General features: G+C 40.7%; 3 protein-coding genes across 15 annotated transcripts in view; all 3 read right to left on the minus strand.

Annotated features, from left to right (window-relative positions):
* LOC124302658 (HEAT repeat-containing protein 5B) overlaps window positions 1-15,284 on the minus strand; it is a 77,174-nt gene extending 61,890 nt beyond the window's left edge. For 3 of the 8 annotated variants that reach the window (XM_046759035.1, XM_046759036.1, XM_046759033.1), the window contains exon 1: window positions 15,037-15,284. Coding sequence is in view for 5 of the 8 variants with exons in the window: in XM_046759030.1 (XP_046614986.1) it covers window positions 6,554-6,594 (41 nt within the window). In the remaining 3 variants the exon portion in view is untranslated. Of the gene's footprint in view, window positions 1-6,553; window positions 6,880-15,036 lie in introns of those variants that run through there. The other 5 variants (XM_046759030.1, XM_046759029.1, XM_046759032.1 and 2 more) reach the window with 4 other exon arrangements.
* A 691-nt stretch (window positions 15,285-15,975) lies between these two features.
* Window positions 15,976-17,204, minus strand: LOC124302666 (putative glutathione-specific gamma-glutamylcyclotransferase 2). Its single transcript, XM_046759054.1, has 2 exons — window positions 16,819-17,204; window positions 15,976-16,740 (listed from the first exon to the last, which is right to left on the minus strand). The coding sequence occupies exons 1-2, from the start codon at window positions 16,951-16,953 to the stop codon at window positions 16,189-16,191; spliced, it is 687 nt and encodes a 228-aa protein (XP_046615010.1). The 5' UTR covers window positions 16,954-17,204; the 3' UTR covers window positions 15,976-16,188.
* A 2,233-nt stretch (window positions 17,205-19,437) lies between these two features.
* Window positions 19,438-25,781, minus strand: part of LOC124302660 (protein trachealess) — a 174,587-nt gene continuing 168,243 nt past the window's right edge. For 5 of the 6 annotated variants that reach the window (XM_046759047.1, XM_046759044.1, XM_046759042.1 and 2 more), the window contains one exon: window positions 19,438-22,667. In XM_046759047.1, the coding sequence (XP_046615003.1) occupies window positions 21,346-22,667 (1,322 nt within the window). In that variant the 3' untranslated portion in view covers window positions 19,438-21,345. The remainder of the gene's footprint in view (window positions 22,668-25,781) is intronic. The other variant, XM_046759043.1, reaches the window with a different exon arrangement.

Here is a 25,781-nt window from a genome sequence, read left to right on the forward strand (position 1 = left end):
CAATTTGTAACGAACAATTCGCTTCTATAATGCCAAACTCCGTATATACAACGATAATTTCAAGAAACACGATCTACTCCCTAAATTTGATCATCAGTTATAAGCATACCAATGAAGAAAAGCAGTTCACTGGAAATCGGTGAAAAATCACTGAATCGTCAGTGTACATGCACTGGTTATTTCCAGTGGTATACGTATAACTGGGAATCAGAGAATTTTCACCGATTCAAATTTAAAAAGTACGTTCATATGTTCACTGACTGAATAACTTAATTTTGTTGGTTAATCCTGACATTACAGGTGAAAAATATCAAAACTCACGTCACTGTCGCGATCTGAAGTTAGATTAACATACGACGGAAGTACGATTTTGAAATTGGATTGATTCATACGATGCTAAAAAAGCAACGGAATGGTGATACTGTCAATTACCAAATACTGATTATCGATCAAAATAACAGTTGAATGAAACAAGATAGAGATCAGCTTTATTAATTCATCGTGATCCCAAATAAATAGGGGCAGATGTAGGATGAAAATGGTTTCATTTAACCAGGTACTTGATAAGTAATAATGTTTTTTTAGGATCTTGTTATTCTGTAATAGAATTTGACCACGGAATTGAATTTCCTTAGCTAGTCTAACAAAGCCGTCGTCATTTTTACGAGACTTTGGTGGTTTTCGTCTTTATTATCGTGCGAGAAGAAAAACTGCTTCATAACTTTGATCGAATTGAATATCTGGTTGGGTTTCGAACGTTATTTAAAAAAACAGACGAAGAAAAGAAGAACACGAAGTTTCACCAAAGTTCCCTCCCTCGGCTTATCTCAAAGCAACGTTATAACTTCCCGATGCTTGCAAGTTTCGCGATGCATCTACAATACCAACGTCGATACAATGGAATTGTAAATCTTATATGGATACGGTGGTAAAATCGCAAGTATGTACAGATTTTCAGATAAAGTGTTTTTTCCCCCTTCGATGAAACTCACGTGTAGCATCTGGCGCACGTAACGTCGAGTGGGAGATGGATGACTTCTCCAATGCTTAAAATACAGAGCCGTATACCAACAAGTGTGAAACTCTCACCAGAGGTACACAAGTTCTGACGGTTTTTCCATTTTTGTGTTGGAGAATCAGCGAAAGTAGGAAACGAGGTGCCGACGAAAAAATGAGCGACAAATAAAAAATAAAAAATATATAAACGAAACGAGCACAAGTGAATTATCCGCTCTTCTAACAGCATCGCGCACGCACATCGTCCCGTACTTGCTTTTCTAATTCATTGCGTTTTTTTCATCATATTTTGCGGTTTTACACACCTGCTATGCGGGTTACGGTTAGGTATACATATACACAAGCTATGTAATTACAAACCGCCGCCGGTGAAAAACGCCTGCACTTACGGGGTTTCAAACTTGCGAGTTGTTACTCCTTCGCAACGAGAGTATAAAGTACATTAACAAGATGACCAACGCATTTGCATATATAACCACGAAACTCAAGACGCGAGAGGATATTGCTTACATTACGTAAAAGCTGCTAATTAAATCAGTTCTCAACATAATATCCATGTGTGCAATGCGATCATCGTGTTTTGGGATCGCTGCTCACAGAAAATGATTAAATCCTATTTCAGCTTCGGATATAAGGAGTAAAATTTACAATATTTATTTATATAGACAAATTAAATTGATATTGCTAAATTCCAACTGACTTGGAATTCATTTTCGTATTTGATTTCAGAACCCCTTGAATTCCGCAGTGCTTTGACCGCGATCAATTCACCAAAGCCGATTAAGTAAATCGTGCGGACATTTGCTACAAGGAATATACCTACACGTATACATACATATATATTCTACGCCACTTCCAATTACATTGGGCTTGGAAACTGGATGAAAAAACTTTTTCATCCTTCGGGTAGAATTACAGGGTAGAACAAAATAAAGTTTAGAATATGTTGTAGAAGAATGTTTTACCTTTTATTATTATTATTATGTTTATTATTATTTAATAAATGCATCGGCAAATTGAGAATAAGGTAACAACGCGAATAAGATAATTGAAAAGTGATCAATTCTCCGCACGCGCGTGGAAGTTGAGAAGAAACGTTGAAGGAATTATTACATACGGCCTTCGACGCAGTGCAGGTTTTCGATTGGCTGACTACAAGTTTTACGGACAATTATTACGGATTGCAAAAACTGAAGAGAAAAAATAACTGCCAGCGGAATGTAAATTATTGAGAGTTCAAATGAAGTTTCACGGGAGGCAATTATAAGTGATCTCGTAATGAGTTAATGATCAACGGTTAAGCACAACGACATTCATTTTCCATGCGTGTATGACAGTCAATAGTTGAATATAACGCGTATTTCATTAGCTGAAACACATACCGACCGGACACGTCTGAGCGAATATAATCATAAAACGTATCTGTCATCTAAAGCGATGCATGAATGATCGATTAGTGGACCGAATTTTTTTTTGAACGGCAGCAAAAAATGAGCCTGAAGTTAGAGTAGTGTTAACATAACGAAACATTAGGGAAAAAGTCATTATTGCGCAATTTTAGAACAACTCTCAAGGAATCGGCTTTTTAAAATAGAAGTATGTTTTGTTTATCACGGTTTACTAAATTTTAGATATTCCTAAACGTGCGTGGTAACGATTTTTTTTCTAAATACGCATCGTATCAGTAACGTTACTAACTTCATCCTCATAAAAAATAAGGGTACGTTGTTTTATTTATATATTTATTCTTTGACCATCCCGTATTTCAATTACCGCAGATTTAAATCTGACAAGTGAAGACTTTTGAATACAAGAACACCGGGAATCTCCGATTCCACACAGAAGCGAACCAAACGACGATTACACGTAAGTGTGAGCCACGATTTTGCGCAAAAAAATAAAAGAAACAACGAGTAACTACAGAGTGACAAATTAATTGAACGATTTGAAGTGACAGAAAATATTTATGGCTCGGATGCCGCCCGGAGAATGTAGGTGATAAAAATAAGATAGGCTGGCATTCAAGCTGATAAGTAGTTACAGCAGCAGAAAAGTATAAGAGACGTATCTAACTCTCCAAACACAACACGTCGACACGTCAACTTTAGTTCTTCGTCCGTTCGGTTCAGTCCAGTTATGTTACACGCATACTCTGTATCAACAGACACGTAGTCTGTATTCTTCGACGACTTTCTGAACTCAACCGAGAGGCATATTTATTTTTGGCAGAGTTCGTTAGTCGTCTATACGTCATCGCAATGATTAAAGGGTGAAGAAACCTCTGTGAAAGAATTCTCACGTTCAGTATCACCGTGCCAGTATTTTTAGAGGCAAATTGTGCATTTCAAAGAAAGATCAGAAGCCGAAAACCCGGCGAAGTTGATGAGATTATATGAGAAAATCGCGGCCAATGAGACGTCATGGTTGGTAATTTTATAAGGTTTCAATTCACGGATCGACGCACGCCGCTATTAATCTGCTCTTTTGAAATTACAATGTTATGCAATCTGTCGCAGTCAATTCACAGGGTGATGCAATGTGTATTCTGATTTAACCCTTACGCTGCACACCGGAATAAAAATGACCCCGTGTCACCTTCATCGTAAATTCCATATAAAACACACCCAAATTAATCTTATGCAATCCAAAATTAATATTGAAATATCATTACAACTTCACTTACTCAAATAAATACCTTATGATCCATTTTCCAATATTTTGTTATTTTATGAATTTTTGTTTCTTCATATTGAAAGTATCACTTTGCTAAAAACAACTAATTTTCTCTGAAATATAATAGTTAACGAGTATCGAAGAATTTTTTTAAGTTATTTGAATGAAGCGGGGTTTCCAGCAATCCCGGTGGTACACCAGGTCGTGCGGCGTCAGGGTTGAAAATAATTGACAAGGATTGAAGTTTAATATTTCGAGCAAATGAAATTGAACAGCAAGTTTAAAAACGGCTGCAGCGAGTTTCACGTGGGTTTAAGCTCGATAGAGGAAACGGATGAGCCTTATTCGTCAGCTTATATAGCCGTTTTATGACTCACTTCTGAATGGAGTGAAGGATAGTCACAGAAGCCCGCGAACGTCGTTCTGGCCTGACACTCGGAGTTTAATGCGTAACATATCTCGTACCGAGCTATACACGCATGGACTAGGATGGTACATTAACTAGAGCGTGACCTCACTCGTTTTTGCAGCTTGCTTTCAAAATGATCGTGACAACTGGTCATTCCACGAATCGAGAGAAAATCAGACATAAGAAGAATAAGAATTAATTTGCACATAGTTTCGTATGAAAATAATGTGAAAATCATGATTCATTGGATAACTCGTCGGAAAGGCTGAACCTGAACCACCTTTTATGGCGCGAAATTACTTCTGCAAGCGATCATGATACAATTTTTCTCCTTTAAATTGGCAAACATACATAATTTAAATCCAATTTCGTACACCTAGGTTAACGATGGCACACTGAAGAAATGATTGTTCCAGCGTTCAGATAATCGTCGGAGCAACCTTGGGTATAATAATGTATTTCTAGCACTATGCGCGAAATTGTCGGACTGGTCCCGAGTTGAACGGTTTACGTGTACAGTTTGAGACTCTTTTAATGCGACTGGTGAAAAAGAAAACTATGGGAATATGAAAGGTTGGATAAGGTTGGAGCGAGAGCCGTTGTGGGATTATAACTGCGACCGATGTATTGGAACTTTATTGAATAAACATATTTTAATTATGGTCAGGCGTATGTTTTTGAGCCTAACCAATTAAAAGATTCAATAAATCTCGGTATCCATCGTATTTGCATAGCAAGAATTCGGGTTTTAATAACGCTAAGCCCTAATCAAGATGACTGTAATCATTATGTTTTAGGCATCAAATTAAAATCAATATACACCGCAATTACCATATAAACCGCGCGAAACAGTCTAATCCAATGTTGCATAATTCATATTTTATGGGTACCGGATGAATGGTTTATTCGATGATAACGTACATAACAAATTAGGTATTCGACGCACGAAGTTTGAGAAATTTCTTCGTCGTATTTAAGCGTAATAAATTAACCCCGGGCAGTAATAATTCTCTCTGTAAATATGCGCATTCAAAAAGGCGCGGATGAACGACGGAATGCGAACGTTGTGCCGCGGCCAATTAACGCGAAAACACCGTATAACTATACACGGTTTCGTGTAAATTAATTCGCGTCAAATTAATACGTTCAAAAGAGCAACAAATTTCCTCGACCTTCAACAACTCGATAACCTATCCGTGTTATAACGGCGCATAAAATGTCACGAAATATCTAAACGCCGAACAATTATTCCCTCTAAGGGTGAACATCGAGTCTGAAAGCCCAGATCGTTATTTCAGGGGGCGAAACGTAGACGAATGGCGTGAATCAAACAGCCGAAATGGCGTCTCCAGATGTACGAGGGATTATGAGGGGTCGGTTCGAGTGAAATTTTCTTAAAAGCCTCGGCGTATGAACCGCGTAACTATTGTCTTACATCTCCAGCCCTTCCTTCGTCGTGATATATTTGACAATTTATGCTTCCGCAGATGAAAGTGCATCATGTAGCGTGCAAAATTCAAGTCAGCCTGCAATTCGCTCTAGTGGTAGAAGAGATGCAAGGCAATCACTCAAACCGATCCACGCGACAACATTGGACCAGTGAATCGATAGAAATGGATGAATCATATATCATTACGGCCAGATGTCACCCCTCTTTGTGATACGTTTGCCCGTTCCGATTGCACGTGTTGAGCTCTAACCGAATGGCTACGTCGCTTCTATAAAATTTTCGCCAATTATCTCATTCGCGTGCGAATCTTGAGCGTATGCATCTCAAGCCGTTCTTTCTCGGGCTGTATAGATTTTAATGTCTGTTTACCACGATGGAGAGACGAGCGTATTAGCCGCGAGTAAGAGATGAGGAGACACGCCACGACGATATTGAGTACGAATTACGTGATTTTTTTAACTAGTTATAATATAGCGGTATACTAATTCGACTTTAAGGTATAATAAGCAACAAAAATGTGGCGTGCGATACGTGAGGCGGAAATAATTTGCACGCAATCATGAAAAAATATGGGTTTAACCAAAATGTGAGAATAAATTTGAATGTCTAAACACTATTAAGAGATTGATTTCATCAATAATTCCATTACATTATTATTTACAAAATTTAAACATAAAGTAATGTATTATACGCTCGGATTTCAATTTCAGCCAAGCTTCCGCGAACTGTATAAGTTAAATCTTTAAAACACAGCAGATATGTGGAATTAAATATTTCAACCAAGTTTTTTGCACATTCTCTGAATTCGTAAACGAAAAATCCTGAACGACTGACCATTTCGTACATAACAATCGATAACAAAGAATCAGAATAATGAATGTCAACCAATTTTCAAGACAATTGATCGTCTTCTTGCACGAAAGCCGAAAATAATAATGAGAAATTAAAACCAGCAGTTACTATTTGCATATCTATAACATCAAAATGTTCGGAAGAACTCTCACCTCCGGAATCTTTGAAGACTTAGGCTCAGAGATGCGTTCATTGCTGCGTTATTTTTTCTCTATCTTCTAATAAATCAACGTGTATCCCGAAGGAGGCCGCATATCACGTTGAAAATGAAAACAGGAAGTCGATACCGTCGATCAGACACGCAGGTCGATTAATGAAAAGGGGGGAAAATGGGGGGGTGGGGCACAAGTACAGTACGGAAGGTCAGCTCGTTTAACGCGGTGAAATTAACGAGTATTCGTGATGCCGAGAGCTGATTGGTCCGCACCGGCCGGCGTCGTCTGGGTCAGTAAACCGCGTGTATTTCGAAAGCCCCGCCACTTGGCAAGAAAAAAAAAAAACCTTTAACGCCAGTCTCCAGGCACAGAATCACAGAATGTCTCGGAGAACGCGGCGCGATGAGAGGAACCACGCGGACTGCGGATGTCAGATCAGGGAAAACAGTCAACACTGACGTACGTTAGACGTCGACGCAGCATGCCAGCCGTCGCGACGCTTGCGCATGTCCGGACGGACGGACGACGACCGATGCCTGTTATAGGTTCAGCATCTCCTCGTATTTCAGACGGTGATTCACCCCGGTTCTCAATCCACTATAATACGAACTTTTGTACTTTCCTACGTTCCACGTTCCCCATTTTCTTCCCCCGGTGCAGCTTTGAGCCGATATTGCCTCACTTCGATCGCTCGACGACACGCCACGGTACAATAGAACGCAACGCTTTAGGTTGAGCACGGTTTTCTCTCGCAGGGAAGCAACGCGAGACTGACCAATTTGCTAATTTTTCAATTGTCAGGATGTAATACGGAGTAGGTAAATATGACACAGGTACACGCGGTACTTAATTCAACCTCAATTATTGTTCGTACTTGAACTAAACGTACTACACGTACCGACAAGTGCTCGTGCGCTGAGAATGTTATTTAAATTCATTTTATCAACTGGGAACGAATTTGCGTCGACAGTTTTTACTCTGTCCGTTATTAACTGCAAGCTCGCCAATTCGGTCGAGTCCATTTCGAACGCGAACTGTCAAAACTAACAAGCGTCGCAGAGCTGTCGTCGAGAATTCAATTTCAGGATTAAACAAATTGTTACAATGCTGACAACAATCATCCGATGCCGATAATGTCAATTAGCAAAAAGTACCGATCCGTTGATCAAAACAGCAACCGAAAGAGCAAAATGGTGGTGCACTTCATCTTCAGTAGCAGGTGGATGAAAACGGTTCGTTAGTAAAAGAGAAACATCGCACGAAGATACATGTGCACAAATGATAATATTATGGAAAAGCTCGCAACACTGACATCAGAGGCAGAAAGACGAGTCGCGTTTTTTCAGATACCTTATAGTTACCACGAATCGTAGACAACCAATTTTCTTTCCATACTTCTTTCAGGCCAAGGCAATGATCCGTCTGCGGGACTCGGACGCTGGTACCTGGAATTTTCTGGCGGCTGGATGATCCTCCTGACAAAGCAGCGGGAACGGATCCTCTCAGGCTGATAAAGGGAACCTGGCGAAGGGACGTTCCGCAGATTCCGCTGAGGTTGTTGTCAGCAATTGAATATGTGGTCGTTTTGCGATTGTTACTTCAAAAAAAGCAAGTCGCGTTTTCTACCATTGACATCAGTGTAGCGAACATGTCAATAATCTATTCATTCCATCGAATCTTTCTTGTTTTTGATCTAGTTCTCAGCGGAGAGATCCGTTCTGCATAGCACCGACACCATTGCGTTGAGGCGAAGATTACACCACAAAGATAAAAAGCCCTTACTCGCGACAGTTCAACAAGTTGAAATATCGGATCCCTCCTGATTCGTCGGGTGATTTATCTGGATTAACAGCGTGATCGATAGTGTTCATCTAATTGCATCAACGTCTCTTATCGGACCTACCGTATGACCTACGAACTCATTGAACCTGCTGAACCGACGATGACTGAATCACGATTATGTTTCCATCTCAATCAAGCTACTTCGATCAATGATCAGTATTTTTATATTACTATTATTATGATCGTTTAGCTTTTGCTTGCTACGAGTGTCAATCTATTCAATATCGATATCGAATATACGTGTGTAATGATTCAAATATAACCGCGCAATGAACACGGCACGAGTGGATTAGGTTAGACCCAGGGAGTGGGGAACCTGGTCACAAATTTGAAATTAAGAGGCTTGGTCTACGTCTCTCCAGGAGGAAGGAGGTGCGGATGAAAAGAACTCGTAATCGATCCAAAATCGACCATTTAAAAATAATAAAGGAAATCTAAACTACGAGGACATACCTATTAAATTAAAAATTAAACACTCCAAACCCAAGCCCAAATTTAAAAAGAGAGACGATATAAAACGAAGAACATTAAAAGTGACATCAGAAAATATAGTGCCTCGACGAAAAATCGTTATTGACAATAATTTATAATTTCAAGCATATCCACCAGTTTTAACCATATACACTGTTTTTAACCATATAAACCTGGAATGAATGAATTGTGGAATGGATGAATGAATGAGTTTTAAACACAATGACGGCTCATGTGTGGTTATCTTTATAAATAAATTAAAATTTTCACTCTACTACTCATAGTTGATAAAAGATTTTTAATATTGATTTAGCCTAATTTTTAATTTTCAAATAATCTTATACGTGTAAATTCTAACAAATCCGTCGTTAACGCGTTGTTACTGGGTGTATCGGCTGCTACGAGTCCCGCTTAGCGACCTGTCGCGCTGAGTGATAATTTCGGAATGCTCCCTCGCGCCGAGTGCTCCGATTTTTAGTTTTATCGCTTCGATTGCCGGTGGCGCCCTCTGCGCTAGGGACAGATTTTTCGCGCATTTACCACATTTCGGTAGTGTACGTACGTAGTCTCATTCTTCCGACATATCCCATCAAGGCAACCCCGAACTTTCAATGCGAGTACTCGAGTGACGCAGGCATCTTTGCGTTCCGTCTTTCAGAACAGCCCGTTGCACGTTGCGTTCACTCCTTGTACCGTGCCTGGTAAGCTTTTCATTTTCCGGGTTGCCTGGATTTATAATTGACTCGTTGATATAATAGTTACGTCCCACGGCCTGGGTCACGATAAAGTCGACAACACGCATCTCAGTTGGACACAATATCGAGGAGCTTGCAATAAGTTTTGACAGTCTGTACATTTTTTGGTCATCCGATTCAAGATACGAACTTAAAGTTTGCATGCACAAGTACAGCTTACAAGCGTACAGTTTCCCCGGATTCTGATTGTTCCAAAAAATATTGCGTACACCGACGATACAATAAATGTTCGCGATGGGTGGAAGAAAATGTATAATTCATGAAGATTCGACTACTACAGGACTCGACGACGACGGGACAAAATGTACATACTTCAAGATCAAAATGTCAGCAGATTTGGATGCGGGATCGATCCATGGCTCCTCTGCTATACGATGGTTATACATAGGACCTTTTGCAACTTTAGAATTGTGCTTGTAACCAGTGCCCTCAATTTATAAATCTATAACGGAATCCCGAGCCATTCGTGGTTCTATAATTAGTTATAAGTTGACTAATATTTACTGTTGCTTGAAAACAGGTAATTATGGCATGAACATACATGCGAAAAAAAATCACCCAACTTCAAGTTCGTACAATGAATTTGAGTACCTGAAACCGCGGTTCGCATGCTTTTGATGCCACAAATTCTGCAAGTTCCGTCAAAGGAAAAGAATAAAACAGAAAAACAAAACAACAAAATCATGAATCCATGTTGGTGAAACGTGACGGAAATTTCAAGTCAAGGGACAGAGAGCGAGGACGATAGAAAAGAGCCCCGTCGGCGTTTCGCAAGGCGAAAAAGGGTAGATACACGCTTACTTTCAATCGCCCTGCCGGCATTCCGTTTTGCCAAAAATATGAGCCGATCGGGGAATGAGGGACGGATACGTAAAAGTGTAACATATCGTAGTATATACAGCGATCCGGGTCGTAACTTCACGACTATATAAAATGTCGCGTCGATTTTTTCTCTGTCCGATTTGTAAGACCGATGTGATACGGTTCCGTTTGGAATTGCGATGTGAGACGTCGCAACTGAGAATAATTTGGCAAAAGAAAACAGAGCGAGGATAGCAGCAATTTGCAAGATCAGTTGTACGTGGTGACGAAACCGCAAATGAGAGAAGTAAGCTCGTTACACAGTTGTGGAAAAAAGAAAAATATCGTACAGAACGAGATTACAGCGAGAAAAGAGGCGAGCGACGGCGAAGCGGGTGGTAAAAAACACGAGGTAATTTTGACCGGTCAACACAATCGAGTTCAATCGACTGCTAGACCCGATTGGCTAGAACATTGTCCCCCTAGGACCAACGGCGCCAGATGTAACGGAAAAGATTTTTTCGTTCCGTTATTTTATTTTATTTTTTATACCTTGCTTTACTTTCGATACTATATATAATGCCATATAGTATATAACATATTGTTCGAGGGAGGACGATATTGCAGACGGGGTATTTTCCTTCGGTCTCTGAATTTCTACTGCCACATACACCGTTCGAATACATTCGTTATAATTAAATTCAGTGATTACACTTTGGACCGAGCCACTTGCAACCGATTGTAAATGGATAATAATTCATAACGGTGGTCTCAAAAGAAAAAAGACATGAGAAATTCGTCGACTCTCAAAGTTAGACGTAAATCAAGAAGTCCAAGAAAACGAGTAATAAAATATGAAGACGTATCACACGGCTCGACTTTTCACACCAGGCACCGCAAGGTGCTAATTTACACGTTGGGTAATTATACCTGTAAAAAGACGTTATTAATGCTCAATTTAACGGTACATCAATTATCATTTCGTTCGCATGATATTTTTTCTGATGTCTGTATATAATTTGCCGGAGAAGTAAATTAAAATATGCACTAAATCTTAACATCTTGTAGATATGTAATCAGGAAGTCAAATATTTACACACGTTACGGAATTTTATTATTTTTGTCTGGTAGGTATAATAAATACCGGCATGACACTTGGCTATTAAAATAACCGCGAATTTGACTATCGTAATGCATTTATTTTGTTTCTTTTTAATTTTAGAAACGCGATACAAATCAATCGTGTGAGATATGATCAAAAGTTGGCGCGAGAACGACACCTTAGGGCTCACCTGTGAGGGATGACAACTTAGTCTTTACAGCATACCGTAAAATGTAAAGTAAACTCGACAATATATAACACTTATATTTCACGAAAGGCACGATAGGTGTTGGGAAAGTCTTCCGTGTAGCGCTAAATTAAAAGGTGGCGTTAGCGAGTTACACGATTGATTTAGCGAAGAAGCGATTAAGCCCCAGCAACTCCCGAAATTCTACTATACGAGGAATTTACTGCGGACGTCATCGAAGTTTGGGATTGGCGAGGCCTTGAATATCACTCTCTCAATTACGTTGCTACTATTTTATGATTAACAGCTAAATATTTTTATATCGATAATCTCAAGGTTACAAATGAATTTACGCGCTTAAGAGGATTCGATTTTCGCGAACATGCTGAAATATTTTCTAGGAAACGAAATAACAATAAGTTCGCTCATTCCTCGAATATTTTGAACGGAATAAGAATCGAGAATTATTTATTCAGGAGAAAACGACCACTGATTATTAAAAACAATTGAGCCAGGCTTCTGCGTCACGTACGAGTCGTCCACCACCCATATTGCACCCAAGACGGACTTCATATTTTACAGGTATGGCAGGTCAGTATTTACGAGTTAATTTAAATTAGAGCGCGTTGTTTATACGTCGAATATCCGCTGAAAACAGTAAGACGTGCCTGAAGGATGTGAATCATGAAATTGGCATGATAATCCACAAACATTGAAACGCATCAAATACAAGAAACTGCTTAGTGCGACTGAAAGTCTTATACTTTTTTGGGTCAACGGCTGAATAGCTACAATTGAAAAGCGGCGTTTCTGCACGAGCCTAAGTCCAATGTATACTAGATAACATTATTACACAGAAGATAAAACGATATGTTGAGGAAAATTTGATCGCCATTTTATTCAATCAAAACTTGATGTAACAAAGTTGCAATGTTTCCTGCATTTAAAACCTGTAACCTACACGAATCGAACATATAAAATGCAACTGTTTCCTATCTGGATGCAAAAGCCATAAATTGAACAGAAACTTCTACTTTTTAACAGCGACGAGGGTTTTATAAAAATTGTACCTATGAGAGAACATGTATAAATGTCTATGAATGCACACGAAAGGTAAATCGATAAGTGCATTCCGGCGCGTAGTTGAAGATGAACTATCTGCGCCCTACAGTCTAGAATAACTGATCTAACTAGATATTCTGACGAAGGCAATATGTCGATGTCAAGTATGAAGCTGAAGTTTCGGAAGAACGTGTAAAATATTTAATACCACACAAAATGTAGCCACTGCACGGAATGAAAGTTCAAGGGAGGATGAAAATTTAAGAATGTTGTTTAAATACTAATGAATTTTCGGCGTCCCTTAAAACGTCAATATTTGAAGTAACTCAATGTTTCTAGTTCATAGCTGCATTGAACGGTTGAGAATTCACTTTAAACATGATTTAACGCATTGCAACAATTAGACAGTTCATACGGTCAAGGCTAGCCGGGGCCTGCATTCCTTAAACTCTTTTTTTTAAATATACAGGCGTGTGGGTCAAAACCCTGCCGGGTCAATGAAAGTTATTCAAATTGTCCTCACTTTTATTTTAAACACCAGTGTAGAATTTGAAGGAAATTGACTGAACCATACCGGAGTTATTTTACTTAAAATTTTTCATGATTTTATATTGAGCCTGACAGTTTCCCATAAGAATCGATGTAAAATCACAAAAAATTTGGAGTAAAATAACTCTGGTATAGTTTGACAATCGCTTCCAAATTTTACAAAGACGTTCAAGATAAAATTGAGAACAATTCGTATAACTTTCATAGACCTGGGACGATTTTGACCTACACGCCTGTACATTCTCAAATTAGCGAACAGCATCGAAAAAAACGCCTGTCGACTCGCAAATAGGCAACCCACAACGCATTGCTATTTTCAACTCAACTGGACTTATTTCTAACTCACTAATTGAGTTAACGCACGCATTTTCAATGCTAAACATAGTATAGATAACAAACATACTGTCTTTGTTGTTGTTTTTATCATAACAGGAAACTGCCAATTTTTATTGATTAAGATAACAGCAACTGCAAAGCATTGACTTATTACGTTTGTTTTCAAAAAGTAGTACACTCTGTGTTGCCTGTTTGCCGAATGAGATGCGTTTTTTCTCCCATTTCAACAAATTCAGAGAAAACTCTAACTCGAAGGGCGGCGAATTATTGTTTGTTTTGAAATTTATAATTTTTTTAATATTGCAATGCGCTGTCAATTACTTGCTTACATCTTGTGTATATAGGAATTCGATCAAAGTATAAAAACTTGTTTAAATAATTTCAATTATTTGTTAACAGAAAAATATTCTCTGACATCTATACCTGATGCTACATGAATTGAACAATTGAATATCACAATCCTGTTAAATCATAAACATCTTCACTTTGTAATTCGGAAGGTATGTCTGAGTTCCAATTAGAGTTAATCCATTATAACGTACAATAAAAAACCAAGCAATCCATGAATTTACCAATATGTGAGTGAAGCACTATGATGCAAATTTGCCTGCAATTTCAGAAAGTAACATATGTGGAAGTGCGGAACCGACACTCCGCTTTATCTCTACGGAATGATGATATGTTTATCCAGCTTGTGGCTTACCACATCTTGGAAGTACAGGTGGTTTTGTTGAACAGAGCAGTCAATTCATGAAAGTCGTTATCTCATGCACATTTAAAAGGCGAATAATGTTGCCAGTTTGGTATTAGACGACATTAAAAATTGACAAAAAGCTGCAGCAATTTTGTCAAACCTTGATAGTAAAGGACTATAAACTTCAGAATAAACTAATAAAACACATTTATAGTATTTCGTTCGAAACACACTCCTGTGTTTATTCTAGTAGAATATAGATTGACATCATCGATTCACTGCAACTTTAGAGATAATTGCGTATTTGGAGAATATTTTGATGTATGACAGTCATTAACCATAAACTCTGAATAATCGTTTAACGAGAAAGATTACTTAAATCGTGGATTTGTTCCTTGCTTGCAAAGGCAATCGTTAATTGCATTTGAGTAATTGTGAATAAAACCGAAGTGAGAGATCATAGAAAAAGTAAGGTTAGGTTGGTGAAATAACCTAGAAACAGCGTTGAACGAACTGCAGACAGGCGGAACATAGCACAAGTGTAAAAAAGCTTACGATTAATAGCTTGAACATCACGGAGTCCCTCCAATTTTAATCCAGGATATGACCATATATAGCATCGTGAAACTGGTTCTTCCTCGCTCCATAAATATCAAGGGCTATGAAATAGCAGAGACTCACCTGCAGTCAATGATATGCAAAGCAGCGGTCGAACTTCAATACACTTTAGCGATATCGGCAATGACGAGCTTCCCAGTCATTCAAGATTTTATCCAATCCACTTTAAATAAACCAAACAAATTCATCACCGCTGACATTCTGTCCAGTAAACAGTGGGTTGCACTCACACTAGTCACCGATTACCGAACACCGCACTCGAAAATTTAGTTTCATCGGCCGCCACAGGTCGCAGCACTCGCAGACGTAAACTTAGAGTTCCCGCACTGAGCTTCACGATACGAGTGTTCACGATGCTTCCCGCACCATGTTCGGTACGACGGGAGGTATGACACCGTCTTTACCGGCCGAGTAAGATTAATATAAGCTACCGAGAAAGCGGTGAACATTGAGAGCGGATAAATAAAGAATTCGGATACACAACAGTATCGCTAGGTAAGCTTCCGTGATTTTTTTAGCCAACGATGGTACACTGCAGCAGCACTGCACCACAGATGTACGAAATACTCCGAATAATACATATTACGCGACGTTTTGTCGTACGCGAAGTGACCCATCGCTGTGCTGTCTATATTCGAAATGAACTACAGAGAGCTCGAATCTCGTATATATAGTTTGTATTCGGGTTGCTGTCATGCTTTGTCTCTGTATGCCGTTCGACATGTCAAGGTGTGTACACATTTTAATCCACTTGTTATATCCGACCAAACACAACTTTACGAGACGGTAAATTGTCCATGTGAGACCGACAATTGGTACAGTCATTTTTTTGTGTTACGTAGATTTCAACGCCGATGACAAAGATACGTGAGAATCTACTGCAATGAAACTAATGATTTTACATTGATTTGAATTTCGTTCTCAAGTGATGAATTTGAATTTTAAATAATTTACATTACTACACATGATGGAAATAACACACTTCTTATCGTCTTTGAGATATAAATTTTTATCGATTTATCTGTAAGGGTATATGCAAACAGAAACAGTAGAAGAAATTACAGATCATTTCAAAGATACAACAAGTATGAAACTAGAAATCTCAATGATACACACGAGCTTCAATATGAAGTTTACATGTAATAGTATTGAAATTGTTGCTACATTTTGTCAAATTGTCCAAAGATATGCTTTACCCGAACAAATTTTCTCATTTCAATCTCTACAGTTGCAGGACTCTTGATATGTCGATAAAACTTCAGCTTCTTTCTCTTCCTCTAACTTTCTAACTCGAGCTTCAAGACTAAACAAATGTTGGTCATTGACTCCCGGAGCGACGGTTCTCATTGCATTGGCTAATTTGTACAAATATTCTACATTAGCTCCACTTGGACCATGAGCGACCAAAATATGTTCAGCTATTGTGTCCATGTCCTCCGCTCCAGCGAAATTCGGGTTGTCCTCACCTCCGATGTAAATAGTGAGTTGAAACGGCGTCTCCTCCGAGGGAGTAGGCGACACTGGGATTTTTGGATTTTTGGTCAAACTACTGCTAGAGGAGAAGCTGGTATTCAAGTAGGACGGATCAATGGTTCGGGGAGGGCTAGCAGGGTAGAAGAGAACAGTTTTTCTCTCATATCCTCCTTTCTCCCTGAAATCCAGGTGATTTACGACATGGTCGATGTTTTCGTTGGCGATTTTGTACGCAAGACCCCAAACCTCGTCCTGCGGATTCGTTGATGACAGAAGGGTGACAACTCGTCCTGGCTAAAGGGTGCAGAAAGTAGACATAAGTATGAATCAATCGGGAAGCGACAGATGAGTTGAAATGCTGTTTGCACCCACCCTGATCGATGTGCCTCGGTGGTCCGTGCTTTTCTGATAAAATCTTCTTACATAGCCTTTGATGTGTCCGACCAATTTTCTCTCGTAGGGAAAATCCGCCTTCCAAATTAACGAACCATAACCAAACACCCACATGTTCGATTGACCAAGGGTATTTTTGTATAAACTATTGACAAAAATTTGCCGACCAAAATTTCACCCTGTCATGCGAATTTCTCTGTTCTATCGTAATATTGTCGGGTATATCGGGTGCTGATGCGATACTTTATGTCGAATAAAACACAGTGACATCTTGACGTGACGAGGTTAGGATGCAGACGACGCTTCCGACAGCTTCCCACTTTCCAGGCGTGATGTTATGTACCAAACTTTAACTCTTTCTGCAATATTCTGCCGTATCGGCTATACTGTCGAGTGCTTTTTATGCTCGTCGTAACTCCATGCTGAGCCTTTAATAATGGAGATGGCGCTGTATGTCTTCGTCGAGCTTGCATTCCTTCAAATAAAAACGCACAATTCTTTGGCATATAAGTTTTGGTAAAAAGAGTTACAAACACCAGGATTTCTTCACCTCGATGAAAGTAAAACATGACTATAAATTCACTACCTTAAAAAACTTTCCCTCTTATTGCAACTATGTGAAAACTGATTCCAAATTTTAATTATTCGTGTAAAATTTATAAAAAAAAAAAAATTTCGATTACATTTTGGCTGGTAATTTTTTGATGCAGATGATGATTTTATAATTTGAGGTAAAATTCTTAGACGAATATTATCGGGGTCAGTGTTCCAATGCAAAGTTGCGGGAAATGAGGAATAAAGCGATGCACATGAGTATAAACGGAGAAAAATTTTTAACGCATTAACTAGCATGTATCTATTATATATTTTCTCTTTAGAACATTACATTAACATAAAAGAATTCTTTTGTGAAAAATGATCAAGCGTCGATGTGAATTTTTCCGACGCTCGTATAAATTTACGGTCACGTAATTTCGATGTGTAACGAAACAGATCGAACATTGAAAATTGATTTGATTATGTCGAAACGAATGACCATGTGTTTATATGCGGTAAGAAATGTAGAAATCTTTATTACAATCTCATCAAAAGGATCCGGTATTTTGGCCTATTACCATTGTAAAATATCAGCTTTACAGATAAAACGACGCGATAATGATAGCACAAAAGTTTACTAATGTTTATGATACATACTCTATATACCGATTTAATGATGATTAATGACAAACGTGTCCCGGTGCCCGGATGTACGATTTATTTATTTTTGTGTATAATATCCGTATAATAATCGCGTTTTAAATATTTCAGTTCTCACTGAATGGAATCGATGAGAAAATGAAATGAAAAAAAAAACATACTAGACAACGTTGCCTGTATTGGTGGGAATAATTTTCAACACTGGCACATTTGAATTGGTAAGAAGAAGGGGAATTATCTCGATCGCTAATGACCTTAAAACACAAGGAATGCATCTTGGCTGTAGTAAAGGCTATAGGCTACTAGATTATTCTCCTCGAAAGGCTAATCGATGGGGGTGCAGCTGATCAATCAGTTAGGAATGCATAATACACCCGGGGCATTCTAAAGGCAGGGAATACGATTTTTATATCTATCGAGAATGTGGATCAACGCAGCGAAATGCGAAACGATTATTTATCGAGGGCAATTAATTTTCTAACGGTATATTCTCGGTATTTGTATTGTGTCGAAGGTGGAGTCGATTGAGAAATACAGTGTGTATTTGGTAATAAAAAGCCTCGATCCAGATAGAATAAATATTGCACACACAACCATAATTTCAATTAGCAATAATAATCGCACGTCATACTCTAGCTGACTGATAGCTGCAGGGCAGTTTGATACACCATAATAGACCGATTTCGTGTTTCAGAGCACATATGAAGATATAATGATAATTATAATAATAATAATAATAATAATAATAATAATAATGATAATAATGATAATAATATTATAACAAACGTGTAAAATCTGAACAAATTAATCTTAGATACGAAACTGCAGTATATTAATACGAAAAACTATATATTTGTACGGCTGCATTTTAATATATATTTAGTAATAACGTATACGCATTATTATACCTATATACATATAATGTATATAATATATAATCGCGGTAACGAAAATAAACTAAATCTTACAAATTTTATAATTATACCTAAAATACTTTACAAAGAAAAAACTGGAACTATATCAGGCGAATTAACGAACATAGGTATACCATCATTACGCGATTCTCGGGCGATGATTTCGTTCGGGGTCGACTCTTAATTATTTTTCACACGCGCGTCACAAATACGGAAACGTACACGATCAGGTAAGCGTCCTCATACCTGTACGTATACGAGTGCGTACCTGGTATGAGATTTAAATGTAGAACCGAGTCTATACAGGTATGGAATGAATAAGAACGATACCGCATGAGATGTTGCGTTAATAGCTGCAGAGTAACGAAAGTATACTGTGTAAGGTGTGAGGCGTATTAATTAGCCGTGAAATATTTTAATTATGCAATGCCTCTGTCGGCGCATTTGGGATTACAATATATATTTATACTTATATGTATATCTATAATTTGTTGTCTTTTTCATTCATAAACATACATCGCACGTCGGATGCTGCTGCGTACATTGTACAGCCGATAGGTGTTAATAACTACCATTGAATTCGTCGAGGCGTCAATAGCATCGCGACGAGCCGTTACTTACAATATTTATACAGCCGCGGGTCCGGGCTTTGGCAGCATCCGCGATCCAGGCACCCTGGACCGCCAGACTTTATCATTACGCGACTGGACACGGTGAGCGTGGGGGATCGTAATTAGCGATACCGAGGGGGTGGCGAATCCTAGAGATCTTGAGAACTCCTGACTGCGTTGTTACTCCGTGCTAACAATATGGCGTGAATTCGTACATCGTCGTATATGTATAAGAATTATTGCACTGGGCTTGGCTTACAATGTAGGTACGTATATACAGTCTCTGACTGAACAGCAATTAGTAAAGTCGCAAGGCTGTGGATTAATAAGATTCTTACGGTTTTTTCTTCTTCTTCTTCTTACTCTTAGTTGAAATATTTGTAAACCTACGTAACAGTTGACGTTCGACATATTTATATATATATATATATGTATATGTATATATATATATATAATATACCTATTTGTATAAGAGCTCGAGTGATTGGTACTCAGTGACGCCCCAAAATCATTTATAATTTATGTACAACGGGGGAGGAGGACCAAATGGCCACCAGACTAGTCGATCCCACACTCGTTTAAGTACTTGGCAAATTTCATCGACACCCCGGGGTGACAGGAGCGTCTCGGGATCGAATACTTGCGAACCTGCAGGGGCTTGCAGATTTCTGGAGCCGCCGTTTGGCCCTCGTCGCGTAAACTCTAAGTTTAATACATGCTACACTCTACTGCTACCACGTATTTTGTACAAGCCTCTAGCGTAGAACGATTTACAAACATACTCACATACTTCGTTTGCCTTTTTCTTTTCTTTTTCTCATCTTATTTCCTTGACTCTCTTTCATATCTCTTTAAATATTATTATAACGTCAATTGGGTATGCCTTGTATATATAATTATATATATATATACCTAATATATGTATAAGTATATAACTACACAAATATATGTACACAACATTGTATTATTATATGTATAAATGATAAAACAAGAACTAGGTATTTTGGTTCCACGATCGTATTGTATCAATAATAATTATCATCAATTCATAATAACCCACAATAAGCTGCCTAACAAAAGAAGACGAAAACAAATTTGGATCACGTTGTCCAATAACATAAATAGTATAACTAACAATTAAATAAATATCTAAATTGGGGGTGCGGTTTCAACGCGTTATCTATTTTTACTTCGTCTGCTGCAGCGAAGGCGCCCACGTCGTCGATCACACCTGGTGAAAATTATTTTGAGAGAAAAAAAAAAAACAGGGGGGAGGGAGGCAAAGAAAAATTATACAGTATTTAGCACCAGCACGAATATCGGCACGGAATGTCCAGCACTGTGAAATGGGGGGGGGGGGGAATAATTTTCAATAAACGATCCTCGATGACGGGTGGCCCTTTTCGAGGGACTTCAAAGAGCGCATATAGTGCGAGCGATTCCGTGTCATACAAAATGACCCGTCCTTCATCATCGAGTGTAAAAATTGACGAACTGTATACCGGGAACGAAATCGCAACAGTCAACATGTATAAATTCTCACAGGTTCTTCCTTGGTACGAAGAAATGATTTTCAGTAGCTGAATATACTCCACCTACAGTCCTTAGCTGCTGCGTGATGACGGTTATAAATAACAGTGTATGTTTTTTTTCTTCGTCTTTCCTTTTACATCTGGGAGGGAGGAGGTCTGATATGCACGTGGGGCCTTTGGGTTCGTTTCTATACAACGTTTCTCCTCCTTGTTCTATGAATTTTTTAAGTACACTCCGTCGGCCCAGCGCTACTAAGAAGCCGAGCTGTACCAGGTGCTCGATGCCGCCTTGTTGGATGGATGATACAAGTGAAATCCGGCCCCTGCGGCAGGATGGTGATAAAACTGCGGTTGTTCGAGTCCTGCGGAGGCGTAGGCGACGGCGGCGGCGTCGAGGGCGCTGGGATGCACCGCGGCCGAATAAACCTGAGGCTTCAGGGGTAACGGCTGGGCGGGTTCGTACTGATGTCTGAGTAGCGGATCGGCGTAAACCGAGGTCTCGTAACCACCGACGACGCCACCCGGGTGGATTTGTTGCTGTTGCTGTTGTTGCTGCTGCTGCTGCTGCTGCTGCTGCTGTTGCTGCTGCTGAGGATGCTTGTCGCGCGGCGAAACCGACGAGGGTGGCGTCATCGCCGAGTGATAATCCACGGCGTATCCGCCCGCCGCCGAGTAGGACGAAACCAGACTGGTGAACGCGTCGGCGCCGCTCGACGTCGCCGAGGTCTTCTGGTTGTGGGCGGAAAGTACGAACTGGTGTTCGCCGTAGGTCGACGAGCCCTCGGATCCCGGGGGTGTGGGCAGAGGTCCGTTCTGCGGGTTCTCCCCGGCGTAGTAGCCGCCCCCCGTCGAAGGAGCTCTCGTCCCCGTCGACGTTATGCCGTGGACGTTAGCGCGGATGACGCTCTCCCGGTTGGCGTAGAGCTGCCGAAGTAGGGCCGAGGCCGGAAGCGGCGCCGTCGCCGACTGCTGAGGGTTCAGGTGGCTGAGGTGGTGGTGGTGGGCCCCGATCCACTGGATGGTGCTGCGTTGCTGCTGCTGCTTGAGCAGCGCGTCCGTGCTGAAGTCCGTCGGCTGGTGGAGCGCCGGGGATTCCGGCTTGCCGAGCGGCGCCCCGGGCAGATGTTTCGACATCGCCTGCTCCAGGTCCTTCACCGAGGCTCCCGGGACATCCGCGTTTCCGTCGCTTCCGTCCGAGCGACGCGCTTTGGGACTTCCGGGTCGCAGCGCGTGATCTCCACCGGGCACGGAGTGACTCGAGGACGCCGGACTCAGCGCGTGGCTTCTTCCGTTCCCCGCAGCCTTCCCCGTCATCTCGTCCTCGTCCTCCTCCTCGCCCGAGCTGCTCTCCTCGTCTGGGACTATTTTCCGCTTGTGTCCTCGCAGCTTCACCGCCGGTGCGTTTACGTTACCCACAACCGCTTGCGGCTCCTGTTGCAGTTGCGCCGCGTGCTCGTGCTGCCTTCCGCCTCGCGGTTCACCCTCGGATCCTGGCGCGTCTTCGCCGTCCTCCTGAGGCGACCGGTGCGGGTGATCGGGCTGCTGATTCGTCGGTCCTCCGCTGCTGCGTCCTTCTGGAACAAATTTTTTGCAATTTTATAAAACGCGTAGAATATCGTAGAGTATTTTCACTCGAATTGGGGCGGACAGGCGATAGGTATATCGTTCGCTGGTCACACTTCAAGTCGCGATAGATGATACGTATTATTATTATTATTATTATTATTATTATTATTATTACACGGACGAAGTATCATTTGCGTTATACGAGTTAATTTATTCGTCGTGACAACACGATGGTCGCCGTTTCTGTTGGTCAAGAGAATAACAATATCGGTGTCACCATATTCGTAATAATTGAGAGCCGACTGGCAATGAGCGAATAGAATATTCAAATACTTGGCCTAGGTGTATCCACGTCATGGCAATTTTCAACCGAGTCGACTCAGGTTTCGTCTAAAATTCATTAAATACCCTTCGCACGGCTTTAAAACTCAGGGAACATCATTTTCAAACAGATACAATGGTGGAAATCTATACACGCCTGGAAATTCTAAACTACGTAGACCTAGGATTATATATTAAGCTTTCAAAACGCATCGCGTATTCTTTGCAATCGCGCCTGCACGTGCAACGATCGGTAATTAATATATGAATATGCAGAATGTGTGTTGACTATAGGCGTTAATTTATCGAGAGAAATCGAGTGTTCGTGTGTAAAAGGATTGCGCATGATTAGTGTTATCGGAAACTGTGAAGGTAAAAAAAAATAAAAACATTACATACAGTCCCGTACTTGTTGCAACCCCAGATACGGAATTCCAACTTCTACACCGTGGTCGAAAAACTTATTCAAACAATTTACCACATGACGATATGCTTGGTAAGTAATTAGCTCGCATAGCTACTCGTAAATTGTTCAAGCTACAGAGTACGTAAAAAATGTGTAGCCTGTAAATACGTTATCCATACTTTTTCCTGACATCGAGCTTATAGAATGAGAATTTTTCAACGCGGAAGTATTTTTAACCACGGATATCAGTGGTTCCGGTGAAACTTCTTCAGGATCTTTGATTGATAAAGTAAAAGGGAAGGAGCTACGGGCTGGGCGGAAAGGGGAAAGGACTGAGAAAGAGAAAGGTGGAAAGTGGGGACCAAGAATGAGGGCTGGAAGTAATATTAGCGCGAAGAGGGTAAACCCTCGGCCAGGGATCGGAGGAAGATAGTGCCCGGGGCAACTCGCCGTGCCGGGGTGCATTACAAGTGCAGTCAAATGAAAACATTAAATACGTGAGTGGACTGCAGGCTCGAGGCGACAGCCATGCGGCCCGGCGCTTCGTGATATGAGAGAGAGCCGACATCGCGGTCGCAGTTCTCGTCGTAGTTATACCTACACCTTGGGCTTTCGGCACGCTGCCAACCCCAGCTCTGACATCGGTAAACAGGCTGAAGAAAAATTGCTAACGCTATTGAAACGAGATTGCGACTCGATGAAAAGTTACGAACTATGTAGGTACTCGTCATTTTCTCCGACCTACTTCCATTAACGATAGGTAGATTATAACTCGTCGATTTTTACAATCTTACTGTACGCCTCCCTGACATTTTACCTCTACAGTATACCGAACAACACAGCTGGTCGCTTGTAAAAGAAAAACAAAAATTACGAAACTACTTCTGTTTGCGAAAGCATGCGCGGGATTATTCAACCCGGAAACTTCCTTGGTGAAAATACTGGAATGAACATCGAATAATGATGTGGAAATAAATCAGTACTCGAGACTCGAGTTTGAATAAACTTTTGTGAGATACAATGGCGTTGGAATTATATGGAACGCGGGTTTCTGCTGCCGGTGTCGCGACGTCAGGCGATAAGAGGAGAAGAATCTCATTTGCACTGTTTGAAAACAACGTGCGAAACATCGAGACTAAGGATCGTGGGAGGAGAGCAAAGGTCGTTGACCTCCATCGTCGAGCTAGGTAATTTTTTAAAGGCACCCTCTGTCACGGTAACTATAACCCGGATCTAAGCAGGTACCTCGCACGTCGAGGAGGCTTGTTTGTCTTGTTACACGCGTGCATCGCGAGGCCGCGAGTCGTTCGTTTAACATGTAGAAAATATAATGCCGGGAAGAGATGAGGAGAGTCTTTCTTTTAAAAGTAATATAGAAGGCGGCGGCGCTTCGCGGAGGATGCTGCGCTGACGCCGTCGTGGAGAGCGTGTCCAAATGGGAATGCTGGAAGCTCTTCTCTCCTCCGTTAGCTCTGCCCTCTCTCTATTTCGCTCTCTATTGCGGTGTGTCGATACCGGGATGAGAGTAACACCGGTGTTTGTATTACCAGCGCACGTCCGACAAATTCGGGCTCGTCAGCGTGACGAGACACCGGTTGATGAGGAATCCCACAGCCCGGTGTCTAACACGGAATTTTTACCGATCGCACGGAGCCACGATTCATTTCACCCACCGCAGCATCGAGTGCCTCACGTGATCGCGACGTGTACTTATCGCTTTAAAAGAATCGAACGCTTCGGAAGATCGTTTGAAAAAACTGGGCTAAGATCGGCTCCTTAGAGCACGAGTGGCGCGCAGTCCGGTTTTCTAATGATGATATCTGTGACGGGGCGAGGAAGATTCATTCTTCTGTGAATGACTCGTGACTCTCCTCTGCCAACTTTACATCAGAGTTTCGACTTGTCCACAATGCAACGTGTACTCATGGACCTTAAACCGTGACGAACACACGCGGCGAGTACAAGCTCTAAGACTCGCTGTATGTTAAGTATTTCTAATTGTAAGTATGTACTGTATACAGTTCGCACGGTAACTGAATACGGAGACCTATTACCCATGGTAAACGAATGCGTAGGTGGTTATCATTCCAGCGGCAAAGACAGATCATCTTACCGCTACCGAAACGTACTGCAAAAGTTTCTACATGTCCTAAGAGCCTAAAATTGATTCCTCCTTCTGAGACAAGTTGCAGTGCTCCTTGTTCTGACAACGTTTTCGATAAGCTCGAAATCTGCAGTTGCTGTAATTCGTCGCATTGTGGACGGCGGCCTCACATGCAGAGTGAATTCACTATTCACGATTAACTGGAAACTGCTACAGCGCAAGGACTCGTTGGCTGGTCTCCCTTTTTGCAACAACGTGTTCAAGCGTGTAAAATCATGCCGCGGGTTGTCG

This window comes from Neodiprion virginianus, chromosome 4 (genome assembly GCF_021901495.1).
Source record: "Neodiprion virginianus isolate iyNeoVirg1 chromosome 4, iyNeoVirg1.1, whole genome shotgun sequence".
NCBI lineage: Eukaryota > Metazoa > Arthropoda > Insecta > Hymenoptera > Diprionidae > Neodiprion > Neodiprion virginianus.

Coding starts and splice junctions, on each gene's coding strand:
- LOC124302666 (XM_046759054.1), bottom strand. CDS start 16,953: ATGTGGGTGTTTGGTTATGGTTCGTTAATTTGGAAGGCGGATTTTCCC. Junction 16,741..16,818: donor ACCGAGGCACATCGATCAGG/GTGGGTGCAAAC, acceptor TGCACCCTTTAG/CCAGGACGAGTTGTCACCCT.